At 42.3% G+C, this 20047-nt stretch overlaps 1 protein-coding gene across 1 annotated transcript in view; it reads left to right on the top strand.

Annotated features, from left to right (window-relative positions):
• Nucleotides 1-667: 667 nt before the first annotated feature.
• The window catches only part of ttbk1a (tau tubulin kinase 1a), a 46884-nt gene continuing 27504 nt past the window's right edge, over nucleotides 668-20047 (top strand). The window contains exons 1-11 of the mRNA XM_053337605.1: nucleotides 668-820; nucleotides 4559-4706; nucleotides 4819-4892; nucleotides 5560-5700; nucleotides 7800-7904; nucleotides 13855-13920; nucleotides 14127-14219; nucleotides 15441-15566; nucleotides 17315-17469; nucleotides 19111-19324; nucleotides 19654-19820. Of these exons, the coding sequence (XP_053193580.1) occupies nucleotides 713-820; nucleotides 4559-4706; nucleotides 4819-4892; nucleotides 5560-5700; nucleotides 7800-7904; nucleotides 13855-13920; nucleotides 14127-14219; nucleotides 15441-15566; nucleotides 17315-17469; nucleotides 19111-19324; nucleotides 19654-19820 (1397 nt within the window). The 5' untranslated portion in view covers nucleotides 668-712. The remainder of the gene's footprint in view (nucleotides 821-4558; nucleotides 4707-4818; nucleotides 4893-5559; nucleotides 5701-7799; nucleotides 7905-13854; nucleotides 13921-14126; nucleotides 14220-15440; nucleotides 15567-17314; nucleotides 17470-19110; nucleotides 19325-19653; nucleotides 19821-20047) is intronic.

The raw sequence follows: 20047 nt of genomic DNA, 5'->3' as shown, positions 1-20047 counted from the left end.
CCTGATTAACTATGGAAACTCTGTGATTAATCTCGATTAAAAAATTAATCGTTTGACAGCCCTAGTTTTCATACATAAAGTTGTCTGAACACAAACAGCTTCACAAGAAACAGTCCTAAATACTAAATGTACATTTTAACAAACCTGATTCTGCTTTTGAAACTAGTTTAACTGATTTATGAATTCATCATCTAGCACCCCGTCCTCGGTGTGGGGGGGTGGGCGGGGCTTTGGGGGATGTGGGGGGGGGGGTGGGGGTTGGGTGACGCCATGCTGATGGTTGTTAGTTCAGGCGGTTCATTGGTCGATGATGTCGGGCCGTCGCAGCTGCAGTCAGGATGAGACCTCAGAGTTTCTGCTGCTTCCTCTGCAGACATGATATTTGCTCCAGTTACTGCAAATACCATCACACCCCCCGCCCCCCTCCCTCCACCCCAACCCCCCCCCCCTCCCCCCACCAGCCTGTAGCCTGATCCAACTGAAGAATGGCTTGTAATGGCAGCCAGCCATCTCTAATGCCTGTTGTTACTCTGCACAGGGCTGAGGGTCGACTGGGAGCCTCCCAGCACCACCATCATGTTTGAACTGGACTGACTCTTCTCCCCCCCCTCCTCCCTCCTCTCTTGTGCCCCCCCCCCCCCAACCCCCCTACCCCTCTCAGATAAATGGCTCGTTTAAGCTGGGAGCTGCTCGTGTTCTGTCTGGCTGGCAGATGCAGTGCCTAGTCCCCGGCCTCCAGGACAACGCCAACATGAACGGGACGTCCGAGCAGGCCGACATCCTGCCGCCAAACTGCATGGTCAAAGACCGATGGAAAGTGGTGAGTCAGCAGGAAACACCTCCAACACCTCCAACATCTCCAACACCTCCAACACCTCCAACACCTCCAACATCTCCAACACCTCCAACATCTCCAACACCTCCAACACCTCCAACACCTCCAACACTTCCAACACTTCCAACACCTCCAACACCTCCAACACTTCCAACACCTCCAACACCTCCAACACTTCCAACACTTCCAACATCTTCAACACTTCCAACATCTCCAACACCTCCAACATCTCCAACACCTCCAACATCTCCAACATCTCCAACACCTCCAACACCTCCAACACTTCCAACACCTCCAACACTTCCAACACTTCCAACACCTCCAACACCTCCAACACTTCCAACACCTCCAACACCTCCAACATCTCCAACATCTCCAACACCTCCAACACTTCCAACACCTCCAACACTTCCAACACTTCCAACACCTCCAACACTTCCAACACTTCCAACACTTCCAACACCTCCAACACCTCCAACACCTCCAACATCTCCAACATCTCCAACATCTCCAACACTTCCAACACCTCCAACACCTCCAACACTTCCAACACTTCCAACACCTCCAACACCTCCAACACTTCCAACACCTCCAACACCTCCAACACTTCCAACACTTCCAACATCTTCAACACTTCCAACATCTCCAACACCTCCAACATCTCCAACACCTCTAACATCTCCAACATCTCCAACACCTCCAACACCTCCAACATTTCCAACATCTCCAACACTTCCAACATCTCCAACACCTCCAACATCTCCAACATCTCCAACACCTCCAACATCTCCAATACCTCAACACCTCCAACACCTCCAACATCTCCAACACCTCCAACACCTCCAACATCTCCAACATCTCCAACACCTCCAACATCTCCAACACCTCCAACACCTCCAACACCTCCAATACCTCCAACACCTCCAACACCTCCAACATCTCCAACACCTCCAACACTTCCAACATCTCCAACACCTCCAACATCTCCAACACCTCCAACACCTCAACACCTCCAACACCTCCAATACCTCCAACATCTCCAACACCTCCAACACCTCCAATACCTCCAACATCTCCAACACCTCCAACACCTCCAACACCTCCAACACCTCCAACATCTCCAACACCTCCAATACCTCCAACATCTCCAACACCTCCAACATCTCCAACATCTCCAATACCTCAACATCTCCAACACCTCCAACACCTCCAACACCTCCAACATCTCCAACACCTCCAACATCTCCAACACCTCCAACATCTCCAATACCGCAACACCTCCAACATCTCCAACATCTCCAACACCTCCAACATCTCCAACACCTCCAACATCTCCAACACTTCCAACATCTCCAACACCTCCAATACCTCCAACACCTCCAACACCTCCAACATCTCCAACACCTCCAACATCTCCAACATCTTCAACATCTCCAACACCTCCAACATCTCCAACACCTCCAACACCTCCAACATCTCCAACACCTCCAACACTTCCAACACCTCCAACACTTCCAACACCTCAACACCTCCAACATCTTCAACATCTCCAACACCTCCAACACCTCCAACACTTCCAACACCTCCAACACCTCAACACCTCCAACACCTCCAACATCTCCAACATCTCCAACACCTCCAACATCTCCAACATCTCCAACAATTCCAACACTTCCAACACCTCCAACACTTCCAACATCTCCAACACCTCCAACACCTCCAACACTTCCAACACCTCCAACACTTCCAACATCTCCAACACCTCCAACACTTCCAACACCTCCAACACCTCCAACACCTCCAACACCTCCAACACTTCCAACACCTCCAACACTTCCAACACCTCCAACACCTCCAACACTTCCAACACCTCCAACACTTCCAACACTTCCAACACCTCCAACACCTCCAACATCTCCAACATCTCCAACACATCCAACATCTCCAACATCTCCAACACCTCCAACATCTCCAACACCTCCAACACTTCCAACACCTCCAACATCTCCAACATCTCCAACGCCTCCAACATCTCCAACACCTCCAACACTTCCAACACCTCCAACATCTCCAACATCTCCAACGCCTCCAACATCTCCAACACCTCCAACATCTCCAACACCTCCACCATCTCCAACATCTCCAACACCTCCAACACCTCCAACACTTCCGACACCTCCGACACTTCCAACACCTCCAACACCTCCAAAATCTCCAACATATGTCACACGTTAACTTCACAGGATCATCAGCGGGGGGTCAAACTCATTTTAGTTTAAGGGCCGAACCAGTAAAACCATTTAATCTATTTACTATGAAAAACCATAACATATAGATGGCTTTCTGTCACATACGCTTCCTTCCTTCCCTCTGTCCTTCCTTCCTTCCTTCCTTCCTTCCTGCTGCTGTATGTGTCTTTCTGTCACGCTTCCTTCCTTCCTTCCTTCCTTCCTTCCTGCTGCTGTATGTGTCTTTCTGTCACACACACTTCCTTCCTTTCCTTCCTTTCCCTCCTTGCTTTCCTTCCTTTCCTTCCTTCCTTCCTTCCTTCATTCTTGCTGTTGTATGTGTCTTTCTGACGAGCTTCTCTTATCTGGGTTTCTAGTGTTTAGACAGGCTGATGAGTTAAAGAGAATTCTAACCCTAACCCTAACCCCCCCCCCCAACGTCTGAGGTCATTACGATCTTCTCTCAAAATTCTCTGACTGACGGACTGATGACGACATTTAAAGGGTTAATACCAGTAAAATCACATCTGTGGTTCTTTCAGCTTCTTTCTTTCTTTCAGCTTCTTTCTTTCTTTCATTTTTTTTTTTTGGTCTGAAATTAGAAGTTGCGTAATGCATATTCTGTCTAAACCAATCAGCTCGCAGCGTTGGGAGGCTGCAGGCTGTTTGCACTTCACTGATCAATTAACTGTCCCCATTGAGCTTCTACACACTCATACACGTCTTTATGTCATCCAGAGGACCGACCGACTGACTACTGATATCATGTACTCGCTCAGCTAAACCTTAAATAACTCATAATCTTCACATCTATATTAATATTCTGAATTAAAACTCCTTATTTATCTTCTACTGGTCCTTTAAGCAGATCCTCAGTTCAGCCTCTGACTGTTAACAGGCCGGTTTAGCTCCTGTCTCTTTAAGCCCAAATGTTGACCCCAACTTGAAAATTTCAGGTGCATGCTGGGAAAAATAAAAACACGGATTCTACTTATATGGGCATGAGGTGGGGACGTGGGCGGAGCGGGGAGGTTGCTATGGTTGCGAGGGCTGGATCTCGAGGACATTGGTCAATCAACCTGTCAATCAGGACATAGCCACGCCCTAATGCATACCCTGCTTTATCGTCACATATAAAATCAGGGAGGCCAAAATGTCCCAAATGAACATCATACTGCATTGAAGAAGGCTTTAAACTAGCGATTGAGACCATAAACACATTTTGAAAACGTTTACTGAGGTTAGAAATCAAGTGAGAAGTTGGTGAATTCTCCATTGACTTGTATAGAGACGGTCGCCCCCTGGTGGCCTTTTGATAGAATGCAGCTCTAAGTTACTTCTCCATTGACTTGTATAGAGACGGTCGCCCCCTGGTGGCCTTTTGATAGAATGCAGCTCTAAGGAAAGAGAAGGTGGAAGGAAGGAACAGACTGATTGGTTCCCAGTGATTATTCTGGTGTCTGATTGGTTCCCTTCTCTCCTCTTCTGGTCTCAGCTGAAGAAGATCGGCGGTGGCGGGTTCGGGGAGATCTACGAGGCTTTGGACCTGCTGACGCGGGAGAACGTGGCGCTGAAGGTGGAGTCGGCCCAGCAGCCCAAACAGGTGCTGAAGATGGAGGTGGCGGTTCTGAAGAAGCTGCAGGGTGAGAGCTCAGGGACTCAATCCTCTCTGCTGCTGCTGTGTGTTGAGTCACACGTTGTTCAGCTTCAACACTTTGAACTAACTCACGTTTTTGGGTTTTTTTTACTTTTCAGGTAAAAATCACGTGTGTAAATTCATCGGCTGCGGGAGAAACGACAAATTCAACTACGTGGTGATGCAGCTGCAGGTCAGTAGAAATGTGGACGACTCAGACCAGATTTTTATTTTAATTTAAATTTTATTAGTTTATTTGTCAGGAACAGTGCACATTAATAAACATTTCTGTAAATATAGTAGAATAGTAGAATATAAACCCAGTAGAGCTCTGAGACCTACTGACTCAGGTCAGATAGTTGAGCCCAGAGCTCTGAGATCTACTGACTCAGGTCAGATAGTTGAGCCCAGAGCTCTGAGATCTACTGATTCAGGTCAGATAGTTGGGCCCAGAGCTCTGAGATCTACTGACTCAGGTCAGATAGTTGAGCCCAGAGCTCTGAGATCTACTGACTCAGGTCAGATAGTTGAGCCCAGAGCTCTGAGATCTACTGACTCAGGTCAGATAGTTGAGCCCAGAGCTCTGAGATCTACTGACTCAGGTCAGATAGTTGAGCCCAGAGCTCTGAGATCTACTGACTCAGGTCAGATAGTTGAGCCCAGAGCTCTGAGATCTACTGACTCCCCGCCTGATAAATACCTGATATTATATGTTTGCAATGTTCCTTTAGTCTTATTATTGGGTGCTGATGGTAAAGAGACTTATGGGTAATGTAGTTGTTAAAACTTAACAGCAGACATGTTGAGGTGTTTAATCTTTCTATCAGCTTGTTTAAAACGTATTTTAATCTCCGTTTCAGGGTCGAAACCTGGCCGACCTGCGGAGGAGTCAACCCAGAGGAACCTTCACCATGAGCACCACGCTGCGGCTCGGGAAGCAGATCCTGGAGTCCATCGAAGCCATCCACTCAGTGGGCTTCCTGCACCGCGACATCAAACCGGTAGGAAAATGTCCATAAGCAGCTGTAATTGTTTCTATAAAGTCTGAGCAGAGAAACTTAAATAGTTTAGCTTCTTATATAAACTGCTTTTCCACCGTTTAATTAGCTTTGACTCTTTTATATCTCTGCAAAACTCAAATATTTGTCTTTAATATAAAGAAAAATGTTCACAATCTGACTTTATTCAGTGTTTAAACTCAATTTTTACAACCTAACATGACTTGTTTAGGATTAAAAGTGGTGGAAAGGAAGTTTTAATGTCTTTAATGCAGCAAGAGGAAGCTTCTGTTCTTCTTCTCCTGTCGAGCTCGTCTGCAGGATTTTACATGAATTATAGACTTGAGGTTTTTCGTTGTGTTGTAAACAGAAAAACAAGCAGATGACAGACAGGAAGTTAAATATATTTACATGTTAATGAGCAGAAACGGAACAAAAGCTGGAGGACAAACATGAACAGTGATGAAGGTCAGAGACTCAGTGCAGTCTGACACGTCTTCAGTTACTGGTTTTATTAACAAGAAGAAATCAGCTCAGCATCTGAAAATAAAGACAAACTAAGATTTTACAGATCGGTTGAAGTAAAAATAAGAAAGAAAGAAAGATTTATAAAATAGGAATTAATCTCATCAGTGGAAGAAATATTGAGATACTTTACTGCAGTAAAAGTACAAATACAGCAAAGAAAAAGTACTCTATTACAGTAAAAGTACTGCAGTATTATAGTGATGTAGTATGCAGTATTACAGTAAAAGTACTGCAGTATTATAGTGATGTAGTATGCAGTATTACAGTAAAAGTACTGCAGTATTATAGTGATGTAGTATGCAGTATTACAGTAAAAGTACTACAGTATTATAGTGATGTAGTATGCAGTATTACAGTAAAAGTACTGCAGTATTATAGTGATGTAGTATGCAGTATTACAGTAAAAGTACTGCAGTATTATAGTGATGTAGTATGCAGTATTACAGTAAAAGTACTGCAGTATTATAGTGATGTAGTATGCAGTATTACAGTAAAAGTACTGCAGTATTATGAGTGATGTAGTATGCAGTATTACAGTAAAAGTTTATACTACTTTATATACAGTTAGCTAGTTTATACTACTTTATATACAGTTAGCTAGTTTATACTACTTTATATACAGTTAGCTAGTTTATACTACTTTATATACGGTTAGCTAGTTTATACTACTTTATATACAGTTAGCTAGTTTACTACTTTATATACAGTTAGCTAGTTTACACTACTTTATATACAGTTAGCTAGTTTACACTACTTTATATACAGTTAGCTAGTTTATACTACTTTATATACAGTTAGCTAGTTTATACTACTTTATATACAGTTAGCTAGTTTACACTACTTTATATACAGTTAGCTAGTTTATACTACTTTATATACAGTTAGCTAGTTTATACTACTTTATATACAGTTAGCTAGTTTATACTACTTTATATACAGTTAGCTAGTTTACACTACTTTATATACAGTTAGCTAGTTTATACTACTTTATATACAGTTAGCTAGTTTATACTACTTTATATACAGTTAGCTAGTTTACACTACTTTATATACAGTTAGCTAGTTTACACTACTTTATATACAGTTAGCTAGTTTACTACTTTATATACAGTTAGCTAGTTTACACTACTTTATATACAGTTAGCTAGTTTATACTACTTTATATACAGTTAGCTAGTTTACTACTTTATATACAGTTAGCTAGTTTACACTACTTTATATACAGTTAGCTAGTTTACACTACTTTATATACAGTTAGCTAGTTTATACTACTTTATATACAGTTAGCTAGTTTATACTACTTTATATACAGTTAGCTAGTTTACACTACTTTATATACAGTTAGCTAGTTTACACTACTTTATATACAGTTAGCTAGTTTATACTACTTTATATACGGTTAGCTAGTTTAGTCCAGTGGTTCCCAACCTAGGGGTGGGGGCCCCTCCAAAGGGTCAGCAGGTAAATGTGAGGGCTGCTGAGATGATTAATGGGAAAGAAGAAAAAATAAAGTTCTGATTTCAGTTTTTGGACTTTTTTCTAATCTTTGTGGGTTTTTTTTTTTCTTCCTGCAGTCGAACTTTGCGATGGGTCGGCTTCCCTCCACATACAGGAAGTGCTACATGCTGGACTTCGGTCTGGCGCGGCAGTACACCAACACCACGGGAGAGGTCCGACCGGTAAGAAACTTCATTTACAAACTGTCTCTGAACATCACGACGGCAAAAAACAGCATTATTAGTTTTTTTTGTTTTTTGTCAGGATCGAACTTCCATACATCATCAGTCAGTTTATATTTGTTGCTTCTTATGAACGGAGTAACATCAGGCAGCAGGCGTTTGCTGCAATGCACCACATCAGAGCTTCCTGCTGTCTGAGCACCGATCAATAACTAGTCCCGGTGATTGGTCAGTTATTATCAGTTATTGATCCTGAAGCTGCTTGATGAGGTTTTAATGGAGGAAAGTTTAATGGAGGATGGGTTGATGGTTAATAATCAGTAATCAGTCTCTCTCCTTCTCTCTCTCTCTCTCAATGTCTCTCTCTCTCTCTCTCTATGTCTCTCTCGCTCTCTCTCTATGTCTCTCTCTCTCTCTCTCTATGTCTCTCTCTCTCTCTCTCTCTCTCTCTCTCCCCCCCCTCTCTCTCTCTATGTCTCTCTCTCGCTCTCTCTCTGTGTCTCTCTCTCTCTCTTTCCTTTCTTTCCGTCTCTATCCGACTGAACACAGAGCTATTTATAGATCATAGAGCTGCTTCCATTACTGTCCTCTTCCTCTCCCTCCTCTCCCTCCTCCTCCTCCTCCTCCTCTCCCTCTTCTTCCTCTCCCTCCTCTCCCTCTTCCTCCTCCTCCTCTCCCTCTTCCTCTCCCTCCTCCTCCTCTCCCTCTTCTTCCTCTTCCTGCAGTAGTTTCTTCTGTTGCAGCAGTCAGATGAATATTTGATGCTGTTTCATGCGTCAGTGGGCGAGAGACCTCAGGCTTCCTCTCTCTCTCTCTCTTCCTCTCTCCCTCTCTCTCTCTCTCTGCCTCTCTCTCTCTCTCTGCCTCTCTCTCTCTCTCTCTCTCTGTCTCTCTCTCTCTCTCTCTCTCTCTCTCTGTCTCTCTCTCTCTGTCTCTCTCTCTGCCTCTCTCTCTCTCTCTCTCTCTTTCTCTCTCTCTCTTTCTCTCTCTCTCTGCCCTCTCTCTCTCTCTCTCTCTCTGTCTCTCTCTCTCTGTCTCTCTCTCTGCCTCTCTCTCTCTCTCTCTCTCCTCTCTCTCTCTGTCTCTCTCTCTCTATCTCTCTCCTCTCTCTCTCTCTCTGTCTCTCTCTCTCTCTCTCTCTCTCTCTCTTTCTCTCTCTCTCTCTCTCTCTTTCTCTCTCTCTCTCTCTCTTTCTCTCTCTCTCTGCCTCTCTCTCTCTCTCTCTCTCCTCTCTCTCTCTCTGTCTCTCTCTCTCTATCTCTCTCCTCTCTCTCTCTCTCTCTGTCTCTCTCTCTCTCTCTCTCTCTCTCCCTCTCTCTCTTTCCCTCTCTCTCCTCCTCCATCTTCATCCCTCCATCTCGTCCTCTCTGACAGAGTGAGTTCATTTCATCAATCAGAGCAGAGTTGGGGGGAGGAGGGGGGGGGGCTCTTAAAGAGACAGGAGCTAAACCGGCCTGTTAACAGTCAGAGGCTGAACTGAGGCTTAAAGGACCAGTAGAAGATAAATAAGCAGTTTTTTATTCCAGCAGAGATTCAGAATATTAATATAGAGAATATGAGTCATGTTTAAATGCCTGCAGCCTCATAGCTTCTGCTCTGTCACCACATTTACTCAGCAAGCGAGTTTATAAATAACTTCCTGCTTTTTTGTGGCTTACAATCACATTTTGTTTGTGAAGATAAAATCCCGGGTTCTGTATTCCCAGGTTAAATTTATACATAAACATATTAAAACTACAAACATTATTCAACCATAAAATCTGATCAGGTTTTATACATGCTCCACTTTTATCTGGAGATCAGCTGATTGACTCGGCCAACATCTCGTTATTACTCTGTAACGTGTTTGTGGTCACTAGGTGGCATAAAAGGGCAAAACTTTAGACAGAATGAAGTTTAAAGTCAGTGTAAAGTAAGAATAAATATGTGTTCTGAGTTTGACATACCACAGAAAAGTGTGTTGTTAACCACCCTGCCAAATTTGAATGATTAAAAAAATCACCAAATATATGAAATTAGGCTTCAAAGTTGTGTAAAAATCAGCCGCTGAAGCCCCGCCCCCTACCAAGTGTCACCTGTCAATCAAAGTCACCACCTCTACCAGAAACATGGACGCTACGTCTGAGAGCTTTCTGCTGCTAACTCAGCTGCTAGCTCGGCTGTTAACTCAGCTACTAGCTCGGCGGCTAACTCAGCTGCTAGCTTGGCGGCTTACTTAGCTAGTAGCTCGGCGGCTAACTCGGCAGCTAGCTTAGCTGCTAGCTTAGCTGCTAACTCGGCTGCTAACTCGGCAGCTAGCTCGGCTGCTAACTTGGCGACTAGTTCAGCGGTTAGCTCAGCAGTTAACTAGTAGTGCTAACTCAGCTAACTGGCTAACTGTAGACTGTAGTAGTAGTAGTGCTAACTCAGCTAACTGGCTAACTGTAGACTGTAGTAGTAGTAGTGTGAGCTGAATGTATTTATACCTCTACAGCAGCAGGGGCGGGTTTATGCTAATCCTAGCTCCACAATTCAAATCTAAATGGTTGAAACGCTTTTTACACCTTTTATAGAAATACATTTATGACCTATTTAATGTGTTTAGAAGAAAATGTCTGAATTCACTTTACACTGTCTTTAACTTCAGTTAGATTCTGCATGGTGTTCGGTCTTATTGATCACCAATCATCAGTTCTGTTATCAATAATTTCAGTTTTTGTGATGTTTCAGTTTTTTATGTTTTATTTTCTTTTCTTTTCTTTTTTTTTATGTTTCAGTGTTTTTTTTGTTTTTTGTGTTTCTTACAGTTTCCTTTGGACTTATGATTTTGACGTGCATGCCTCCCCGTTTCTCCATCATCTCCATGGTTACCCAGGGATGTGAGTGGTTTCTATAGCAACAGAGGGGGATTGGGGGGGGGGGGTGTGGGGGGGGTCACAGCAGCAGCATCAGCAGCCGACCGCCAAAATAAAACTTTGATTAAAAATAATCAAAGTGACCCGAACACATTATTAACATGAGTCAGGAGTCTGTAAAACCAAAATCCTTAAATGACGAGTTCACAGGTTTTTTTTAAAGTGTCTTAAATCAACAGTCAGGAGCATAAATGAACATTAAAGCTGTTTTTATTCTCAATGGATAAACATTTGTAGCTTCTATACAAAAGTAGAACATTTTAAAATATCTTAATTTTTGTGCATTTTGGGACACTTTAGGAAAAGTCGTCAAATTTCAAAATAAAAGACATTAGTGGTGTTTTTACAGGCTGTTAAATGTGACTTGATAAAAAGATCTGGAGCCAGTCTGACTTCATTTTTGTTGGAATAATAAAAGCAGAAACAGCCACAGTGGTGGTGGTGATGATGATGATGATGATGGTGATGATGAAGATGATGATGATGATGATGATGATGATGATGAAGAGTTGCAGATAAAAGACTAAACCCTTGACTTGTTGAACCTGCTGTGATGGAAAAACACTCAGCGTCTGCCAGCTCCTCTCAGCACGACTCACTGGAACAGCCTGCAGGAACACTGAGAGCGACGATGATGAGGATGATGACGAGGAGGAGGAGTCAAATCTTCATCTTCAGTGTTTTTAGTAGCAAGAGAGAAACAGGAAACACTAAGGGGGGGATATGATGCTAAAAACACTGTAAATGTGTCAGATATCACTACTACTACAAAAAATACTACTACTACTACTAATAGTACTACTACTACTCCAAAATGTATAACTACTACTACAAAAAGTACTACTACAAAAAGTATTAGTACTACTACAAGAAGTACTATTACTACTACAAAAATACTATTACTACTGTAATTACTATTACTACTACATAAAGTACTACTACTAATACTACATAAAGTACTGCTACTACTACTACAAAAAGTACTACTACTACTGTAACTACTACTACTGCATGAAGTACTACTACTACTATTACTACTACAAAAAGTACTACTACTACTACTACATGAAATACTACTACTACTACTACATAAAGTACTTCTACGGCTACTGCTACTACTGTAACTACTCCTACATAAAGTACTTATACTATTACTACATAAACGACTACTACTACTAAATAAACTACTACTACTACTACTACATAAAGTACTTCTACTACTACAAAAAGTACTACTACTAGTCCATAAAGTACTTCTACTACTACTACATAAACTACTACTACTACCAGTAGTCCATAAATTACTACTACTACTACTACTAATACTACTACTACTACAACAAGTACTTCTGCTACTACTACTACATAAAGTACTTCTACTCCTGCAAAAAGTACTACTACTACAAAAAGTATTTCTACTACTACAAAAAGTACTACTACTACATAAAGTACTACTACTACTACATAAAGTACTGAAGCTGTTAGTATTCAGTATGAACAGGAGGAATCATTACAGAGAGGAAACCTGACCTGCTGCTTTAAGACTGAAACACTGTGAACTCTTCTTTACATTTAACTTTAATAAAAACATAAAAACACTAAGAAATAAGGGTTAGGGTCCGTTTCTAACTTTAGATGTAAAATAATCATCAGTCCGCTGAAGCCCCGCCCCCTACCAAGTGTCACCTGTCAATCAAAGTCACCACCTCTACCAGAAACATGGACGCTACGTCTGAGAGCTTTCTGCTGCTAACTCAGCTGCTAGCTTGGCGGTTAGCTTAGCTGCTAGCTCGGTGGCTAACTCTGCAGTTAGCTTAGCTGCTAGCTCGGCGGCTAACTCGGCTGCTAGCTTGGCGGTTAGCATATCTGCTAGCTCGGCGGCTAACTCGGCGATTAGCTTAGCTGCTAGCTTGGCGGCTAACTCGGCGGCTAGCTCGGCGGCTAACTCGGCTGTTAGCTTAGCTGCTAGCTCGACGGCTAGCTTAGCCGCTAACTTAGCAGATAACTAGTAGCCGTTTACTATATGTAAAATAATCATCAGACACAAGTCAGCTTTGCTTTGTTGTGTCTGTACTTTGCTCTACATTCCCAACATGTGTGCTAATGTTCAGCATACTTTAATATGAATAAACCATGCGTGTATTATAAGAGCTGACATAGCGCCCCCCCCCCCCCCCCCCCCCCAGTGATCACTCTCGGTATTGCAACTGTGGCTCAAACAGCATTTTCCTCATAGATGTCTATAAAACCGCTGACAGGATCAATTCTGACTCTTTATGATCTGAACTTTTGATCCATGGAGGTTTTATATGCGTTAAACTTTCCTCGAGACTTTAGAAACCTGTGACATCATCACAACGTAAAGTCTGTGGGCCGATGAGCAGAAACACTACTGAGCATGTGCAGTGGAGCCGAAGCTCTTATCGGACTGAACAGACGCTTTCTTTGGTCTCCGGCTCTTATAACACAAACATGGAATAAAAAGAGGCTCACTGTGCTGGCTGGAGATGCGTAACCATGGTAACCGTCAAGCCTTAACTAATTTAATCACAGCCGTCAAAGTGAAACCCTTTTTTTTCTGTACTGTCATACTGCTTTCACATGAAGGTTTCAGACACTGCTTCACGTCTCCCAGTTGTCATAGTAACCGACCGAAATGTGCCACCGTCACATCCCTGCCTCGCCGTGCTAAAGATGGATAATGGTCGCCATGGAAACCACTTAAATCTTTTTAGTCTGTGTGGACGGAGCTGCTGACGTTTCTGTGTGTGTCATTATTTGATTTTTATTATTTATTATTTATTATTATTTATTATTTATCAGGAACACGACTCAGCAACTTCCTGTTTCCATTCAGAAAATAAAATACAAGTTTGAGCCAAAATTATTGATTATTTTTATGTTTTTCTGCTGATTACAGAATAATTAGATTTTATTTGAACTCTTTTCTCCTCATAATTAATCTCTAGACATCAGTTTGGTTCTAATTTTCTTGTTTTTTCTGCACAAAAACGTTTTTAAAGTGTTGTGTAACCTGTTGTGTTGTGTCTGTGCAGCCGAGGACCGTGGCAGGATTCAGAGGGACGGTCCGCTACGCTTCAGTCAACGCTCATAAAAACAAGGTCAGGTTACAATCAATCATCTGATGTTCAATTATTCTATTAATAACATTTAAATGATATATATGTGCTGTTTGTTTCTAACTGCTGGAAACACAATGTCTCTAAACTCACTTACTGATGATGTCATGAACCAGATGTGTAATTAATCATTTAATAATCAATAACAATATTTTATTAAAGTGACGTGTTTGTTTGTGTGCCTGCAGGAAATGGGTCGCCATGACGACTTGTGGTCGTTGTTTTACATGCTGGTGGAGTTCGCTGTAGGACAGTTACCATGGCGAAAGATCAAAGATAAGGTCAGACTGTCTCCCCTGCTACCGCAACACTAATAGTAACACTACTACTACTACTACTAATACTACTACTACTAGTACTAATACTACTACTACTACTATACTAATACTACTAATACTACTACTACTAGTACTAATACTACTACTACTACTACTATACTAATACTACTACTACTACTACTAATACTACTACTACTAGTACTAATACTACTACTACTACTATACTAATACTACTAATACTACTACTACTAGTACTAATACTACTACTACTACTACTATACTAATACTACTACTACTACTACTAATACTACTACTACTAGTACTAATACTACTACTACTACTATACTAATACTACTAATACTACTACTACTAGTACTAATACTACTACTACTAATACTACTACTACTACTACTATACTAATACTACTACTACTACTATACTAATACTACTACTACTACTACTACTACTACTACACTAATACTACTACTACTACTAGTACTACTACTACTCTTAATAATACTACTACTACTAGTACTACTACTACTCTTAATAATACTACTACTACTACTAGTACTACTACTACTCTTAATAATACTACTACTACTAGTACTACTACTACTCTTAATAATAATACTACTACTAGTACTACTACTACTCTTAATAATAATACTACTACTAGTACTACTACTATTAATACTACTACTACTACTACTACTACTACTACTAATAATACTACTACTAGTACTACTACTAACTGCTACTACTAATACTACTACTACTACTACTACTACCACTACTGCTACTATACTACTACTAATACTACTACTACTACTCTTAATAATACTACTACTACTAGTACTACTACTCTTAATACTACTACTACTATACTACTACTACTACTACTCTTAATACTACTACTACTACTACTACTACTGGTACTAGTACTCTTAATACTACTACTACTACTACTACTATACTACTACTACTACTACTACTACTACTACTACTACTAATACTAGTACTACTGGTAGAAACTCTCAGTTAGTTCGTCAGATGTTCTTCTCAGGTGGAGGAGACCCAAACGGAGCTAAAATGGGTGTAAAAGTAGATTCCTAAATGAAAATTCATTTTATGATGATTGTTTGTGTTCTAGGCTCTGATTGGTCAGTTTATATTAAATAGTTAATAGATCTTCGTTAACTGAAAGTGAGTTTGTGTCTCCAGGAACAAGTGGGTCAGATTAAAGAGCGATACGACCATCGGATGCTGCTCAAACACATGCCGTCAGAGTTCAACATCTTCCTGGACCACGTTCTGGCTCTGGACTACTACACCAAACCAGACTACCAGGTACACACACACACACACACACACACACACACACCAAACCAGACTACCAGGTACACACACACACACACACACACACACACACACACACACACACACACACACCAGTGACGTGCGGTCAGGGGAGGCAGGTGAGGCCGTGCCTCACCTGTTATCATGGAAAAAGACTTAAAAATGAAAAAAATAATAAATGGTTATATTTGTCCAGTGATTTGCACTATAAAGTTATTTTCTATCTAACTTTACCAGTTTCGGATTATTTTTAATTCAAAATCGCTGAATTTTCACATGTACTGATCAAACACTGAAAAGAGACGCGCAGTGAGGCAGCAGCGAGGCGAGCCTCACCATGGATTGCGCAATGACTCGGTTTACTGCGCTGGCATGCTATGCAGTGAGACAGTACAGCTGTACAGCTGTCTCTCTGTATGTCGCTATTAACATGTTCAAACACTTTTACTATATGAACTAAATTTCCATAGTTTAGATGATGATATAATGTACAGTGTTTGTAGCGTGTTTCGTGTGCTGCGCAGCATAAAACGGCTGCAAAAAGTCACTAAGTGAGGCACGCAGTTCTCCGGCCTCATGGCAGGGGGCGCTCCTGATCCCAGTGATTCTTATTACGACTCATTAGCTGCAGAATAAGTGACAGTAAACTACAACTCATACAGTCTATGCTACAACTACAGTGAGCTAGTCGGCAAGTAAAGTAAGTAAGATAAGTAAGTAAAGGTAAGACAATAATAACGTTTTTTAAATTAAATGTGTTTTTTTGTGTGCTACAGTTTGTATGTGTAAAGAAAGCTGATATGAGATTTTAAACATAACCTGTTAACTGCTGCCAATCAAATGGTGAATAAGCTACTCTGTAGGGTTCATATGTTTGTAAATCTGATTGTGATGAAGTCAGTGCCTCACCAGACATGAACCTCACCGCACGTCACTGACACACACATACGCACACACACCAAACCAGACTACCAGGTACACACACACACACACACACACATACACGCACACACACACACCAAACCAGACTACCAGGTACACACACACACACACACACACACACACACACACACACACATACGCACACACACCAAACCAGACTACAAGGTACACACACACACACACACATACCTGTTTTTACTACCTGGTGGGGACCCTGACTGGGGTCCGTTCTAAAGGGTCTACAGACGTAATTTTAACTCCTAAATTCATCATAATTCTGTTTGAACAAATAAATGACTTGAAATATCAAAAACTCTCATAAATCTGAAACTTGAATTTTGCCCCCCCCCCCCCCCCCCGTTGGAACCCGTAATGCTAACGTCTATTAGCATACAATTGACTTCACTGTTGACCACAGTACAATTCATATTCAGTATTTGAACAAATGTTGGATCCCTAACCCAGGGGGCTAATCGCTAAGCTAATATGCTAATACAAAGCTAATATGTTAATTTACACACTTACACACTTTGTCAGGAAAAGGTTCCCAACGGTGAAATTCGTACACCGTGTGTGACTTCTGGGGTTCACAGACACATTCAGGAAAACCAACCTTGTGGGGACCAGGCCTATCAGGAGGCTGTTTGCTATTGATTCCAATGTTCGTAGCCATGGAAACCAGGAGTCGGTCCCCACAGGGTTGGTAATATGGCAGGTTGCGGTCCCCACCAGGATAGAAAAACACACACATAGACACACACACACACTCACACACACTCCTCCTCTCTTTCTTCCAGCTGCTGATGTCGGTGTTTGAGAACAGCATGAAGGAGCGAATCATCACAGAGAACGAGCCTTTTGATTGGGAGAAGGGAGGCGGTGATGTCACGCTGTCGACCAGCGCCTCCACCCAACCGCAGCACAACACCCGACCGACCGCCGCCATGGTGGGGTAAGAACATAGAGTGTATAAAAGAAATGGACGTAACATCTATGACTTCACCCATTGGTTTGTGGACTGCTGCTCGGAAGCCAATAGTTTCTAATCTAGGCAGCGCCATCTTGAAAATTTCAGGTGCATGCTGGGAAAAATAAAAACACGGATTCTACTTATATGGGCATGAGGCGGGCCCATGGGCGGAGCCATGGGTGGAGCGGGGAGGTTGCTATGGTTGCGAGGGCTGGATCTCGAGGACATTGGTCAATCAACCTGTCAATCAGGACGTAGCCCCGCCCTAATGCATACCCTGCTTTATGGTCACATATAAAATCAGGGAGGCCAAAATGTCCCAAATGAACATCATACTGCATTGAAGAAGGCTTTAAACTAGCGATTGAGACCATAAACACATTTTGAAAACGTTGACTGAGGTTAGAAATCAAGTGAGAAGTTGGTGAATTCTCCATTGACTTGTATAGAGACGGTCGCCCCCTGGTGGCCTTTTGATAGAATGCAGCTCTAAGTTACTTCCGCGTTGGCCTCATTTCAGAGGACCAGAACTCCCTGCCTGGTTAAGAACCAACGAAATATTTTATATTTTATGTCTCGCCGAAATGTGTGTGGCAAAATGGCTCAACAGCGCCCCCTAGTAAGTTAAAAAAATTGAGCCCCTCGTCCCAGATCCATGTAGATGAATGGAATTCGGTACGCATATATATCATGTAAAGATGCATAAAAAAGTCTCTTGGACCCCTACCTTAACTCAAACAGGAAGTCGGCCATTTTCAATCGAATTAGCGATTTTGGCACCATTTTCGCATTTGTTCACGCATCGTACATTTATGAACTCCTCGTACAGATTTAATCCGGCCAACTTCAAATTCAGTCATTATGATCTTAACTAGGGCTGTCAAACGAATAATTTTTTAAATTGAGATTAATCGCAGAATTTCCATAGTTAATCGCGATTAATGGCGTTTTGAATTGCGTGTTTAAAATCCTGTTATTTTCCATTTGAAGGCAGTTTTAAGCCCATAATGTAAAGCATTTCTTACCAGAGTGTCTTAACTGGGAATCAATCACGGCTCTGCTGCGACTCCCACACTCCAAAATGGTCCTTTGGTGGAGCTGAGGCTGGCTTGGCTGCACCTGGGTGTTTAGCGTGGAGGTGCAAACTCCACGTACTCCGGTGGTAGTTAAACTCCGTTTGACACAGGTTGCATTTTACTTTTGACTTGTCAACTGAACCGTCTCCAAGTGTTTTAAAGTTAAACAAGCCGTTCAAAAGTCCAGTAGCTCTCTTACTTTCCATCAGCGCGGTAGGTTTACTGCAGGAGGCCACTTCAAAGCATAGCGCTACAGTTAGAGGAGCCGTCTACGGAGGAGTAGAAGGGACAAAAAGGCTTGCTACATTAAAATGCGATTAAAAAACATTAACGCGTTATGGATTGCATTAATCTGATCGCGATTAACGCGTTAACGCTGACAGCCTTAATCTTAAGACATTATAGATGAAAAGTTAACTAAATATTTAGCTTACGTTAAACCTGCTAGCCGTGGCATTGTGGCGAATTTTGCTATTTCATTGCTGCCTGAAGCTTTAATAGTTTGTTACTGTTTGTGAAACAATGGCGTCTGTGTCTCCGTCCTCAGAGCCATCGTGACGCCGGTTCCTGGAGATCCTCAGCGGGAGAACACGGACGATGTTCTGCAGGACGAACATCTGAGCGACCAGGAGAACGCCCCGCCGGCTCCACCCAGCCGACCTCCTCCGGGGGAAACGCCCGTCCAGCACGCGGGGGAGACGGGAGAAGCCTGGGAGGACACGGACTTCAACCGCAACAGACTCAGGATCAGCCTTAACAAGGTCCCAACTAAACAGGCTCTTCTTTAATTAACTGTAGTTCATGTTCCTGAAGAAGATCAGCTTCTACTTACTCAAACATTCACGCTAAGACAATATCACAAAGATTCCTCACTGAAATAAACCCTCGAATGAATCATATTAATATAACAGGTTTATTAAATTTAGCAGCTTCCCTTCACATGAGAAATGAATGTATTTCTGTATAATTCAAATTTTTCAGATTTAAGTTGAATCATTTTCTGCCGTATCAGCGTCTAAAGAGTCCATGTGTTGAATGTGTTTGCAGTCTAGCGTTTTATCTTGAAACTTCACTTCCTGTCTGTCCTCAGGCGGCTCAGGAGGAGGAGTCGGGTCGGGCAGCGTGTCCGCCATCGCCGGTTCGAGCCCCGGAGTCACCGAACGGTCAGGGTCGCTCTTTACGATACCGCCGGGTCAACAGCCCCGAATCTGACCGGCTGTCTGCCGCCGAGGGTCGAGCCGACGCCTACGGACAGAGGTGGGATTATAACACCCACCATAGCACAACCTGTATCTATAGCAACCATAACACAACCTGTATCTATAGCAACCATAACACAACCTGTATCTATAGCAACCATAACACAACCTGTATCTATAGCGACCATAGAACAACCTGTATCTATAGCAACCATAGAACAACCTGTATCCATAGCAACCATAGCACAACCTGCATCTATAGCAACCATAGCACAACCTGTATCT

The sequence above is a fragment of the Scomber japonicus genome, chromosome 2 (assembly GCF_027409825.1).
Source record: "Scomber japonicus isolate fScoJap1 chromosome 2, fScoJap1.pri, whole genome shotgun sequence".
Lineage (NCBI taxonomy): Eukaryota > Metazoa > Chordata > Actinopteri > Scombriformes > Scombridae > Scomber > Scomber japonicus.
This window is presented reverse-complemented; position numbering and strand designations above follow the sequence as displayed.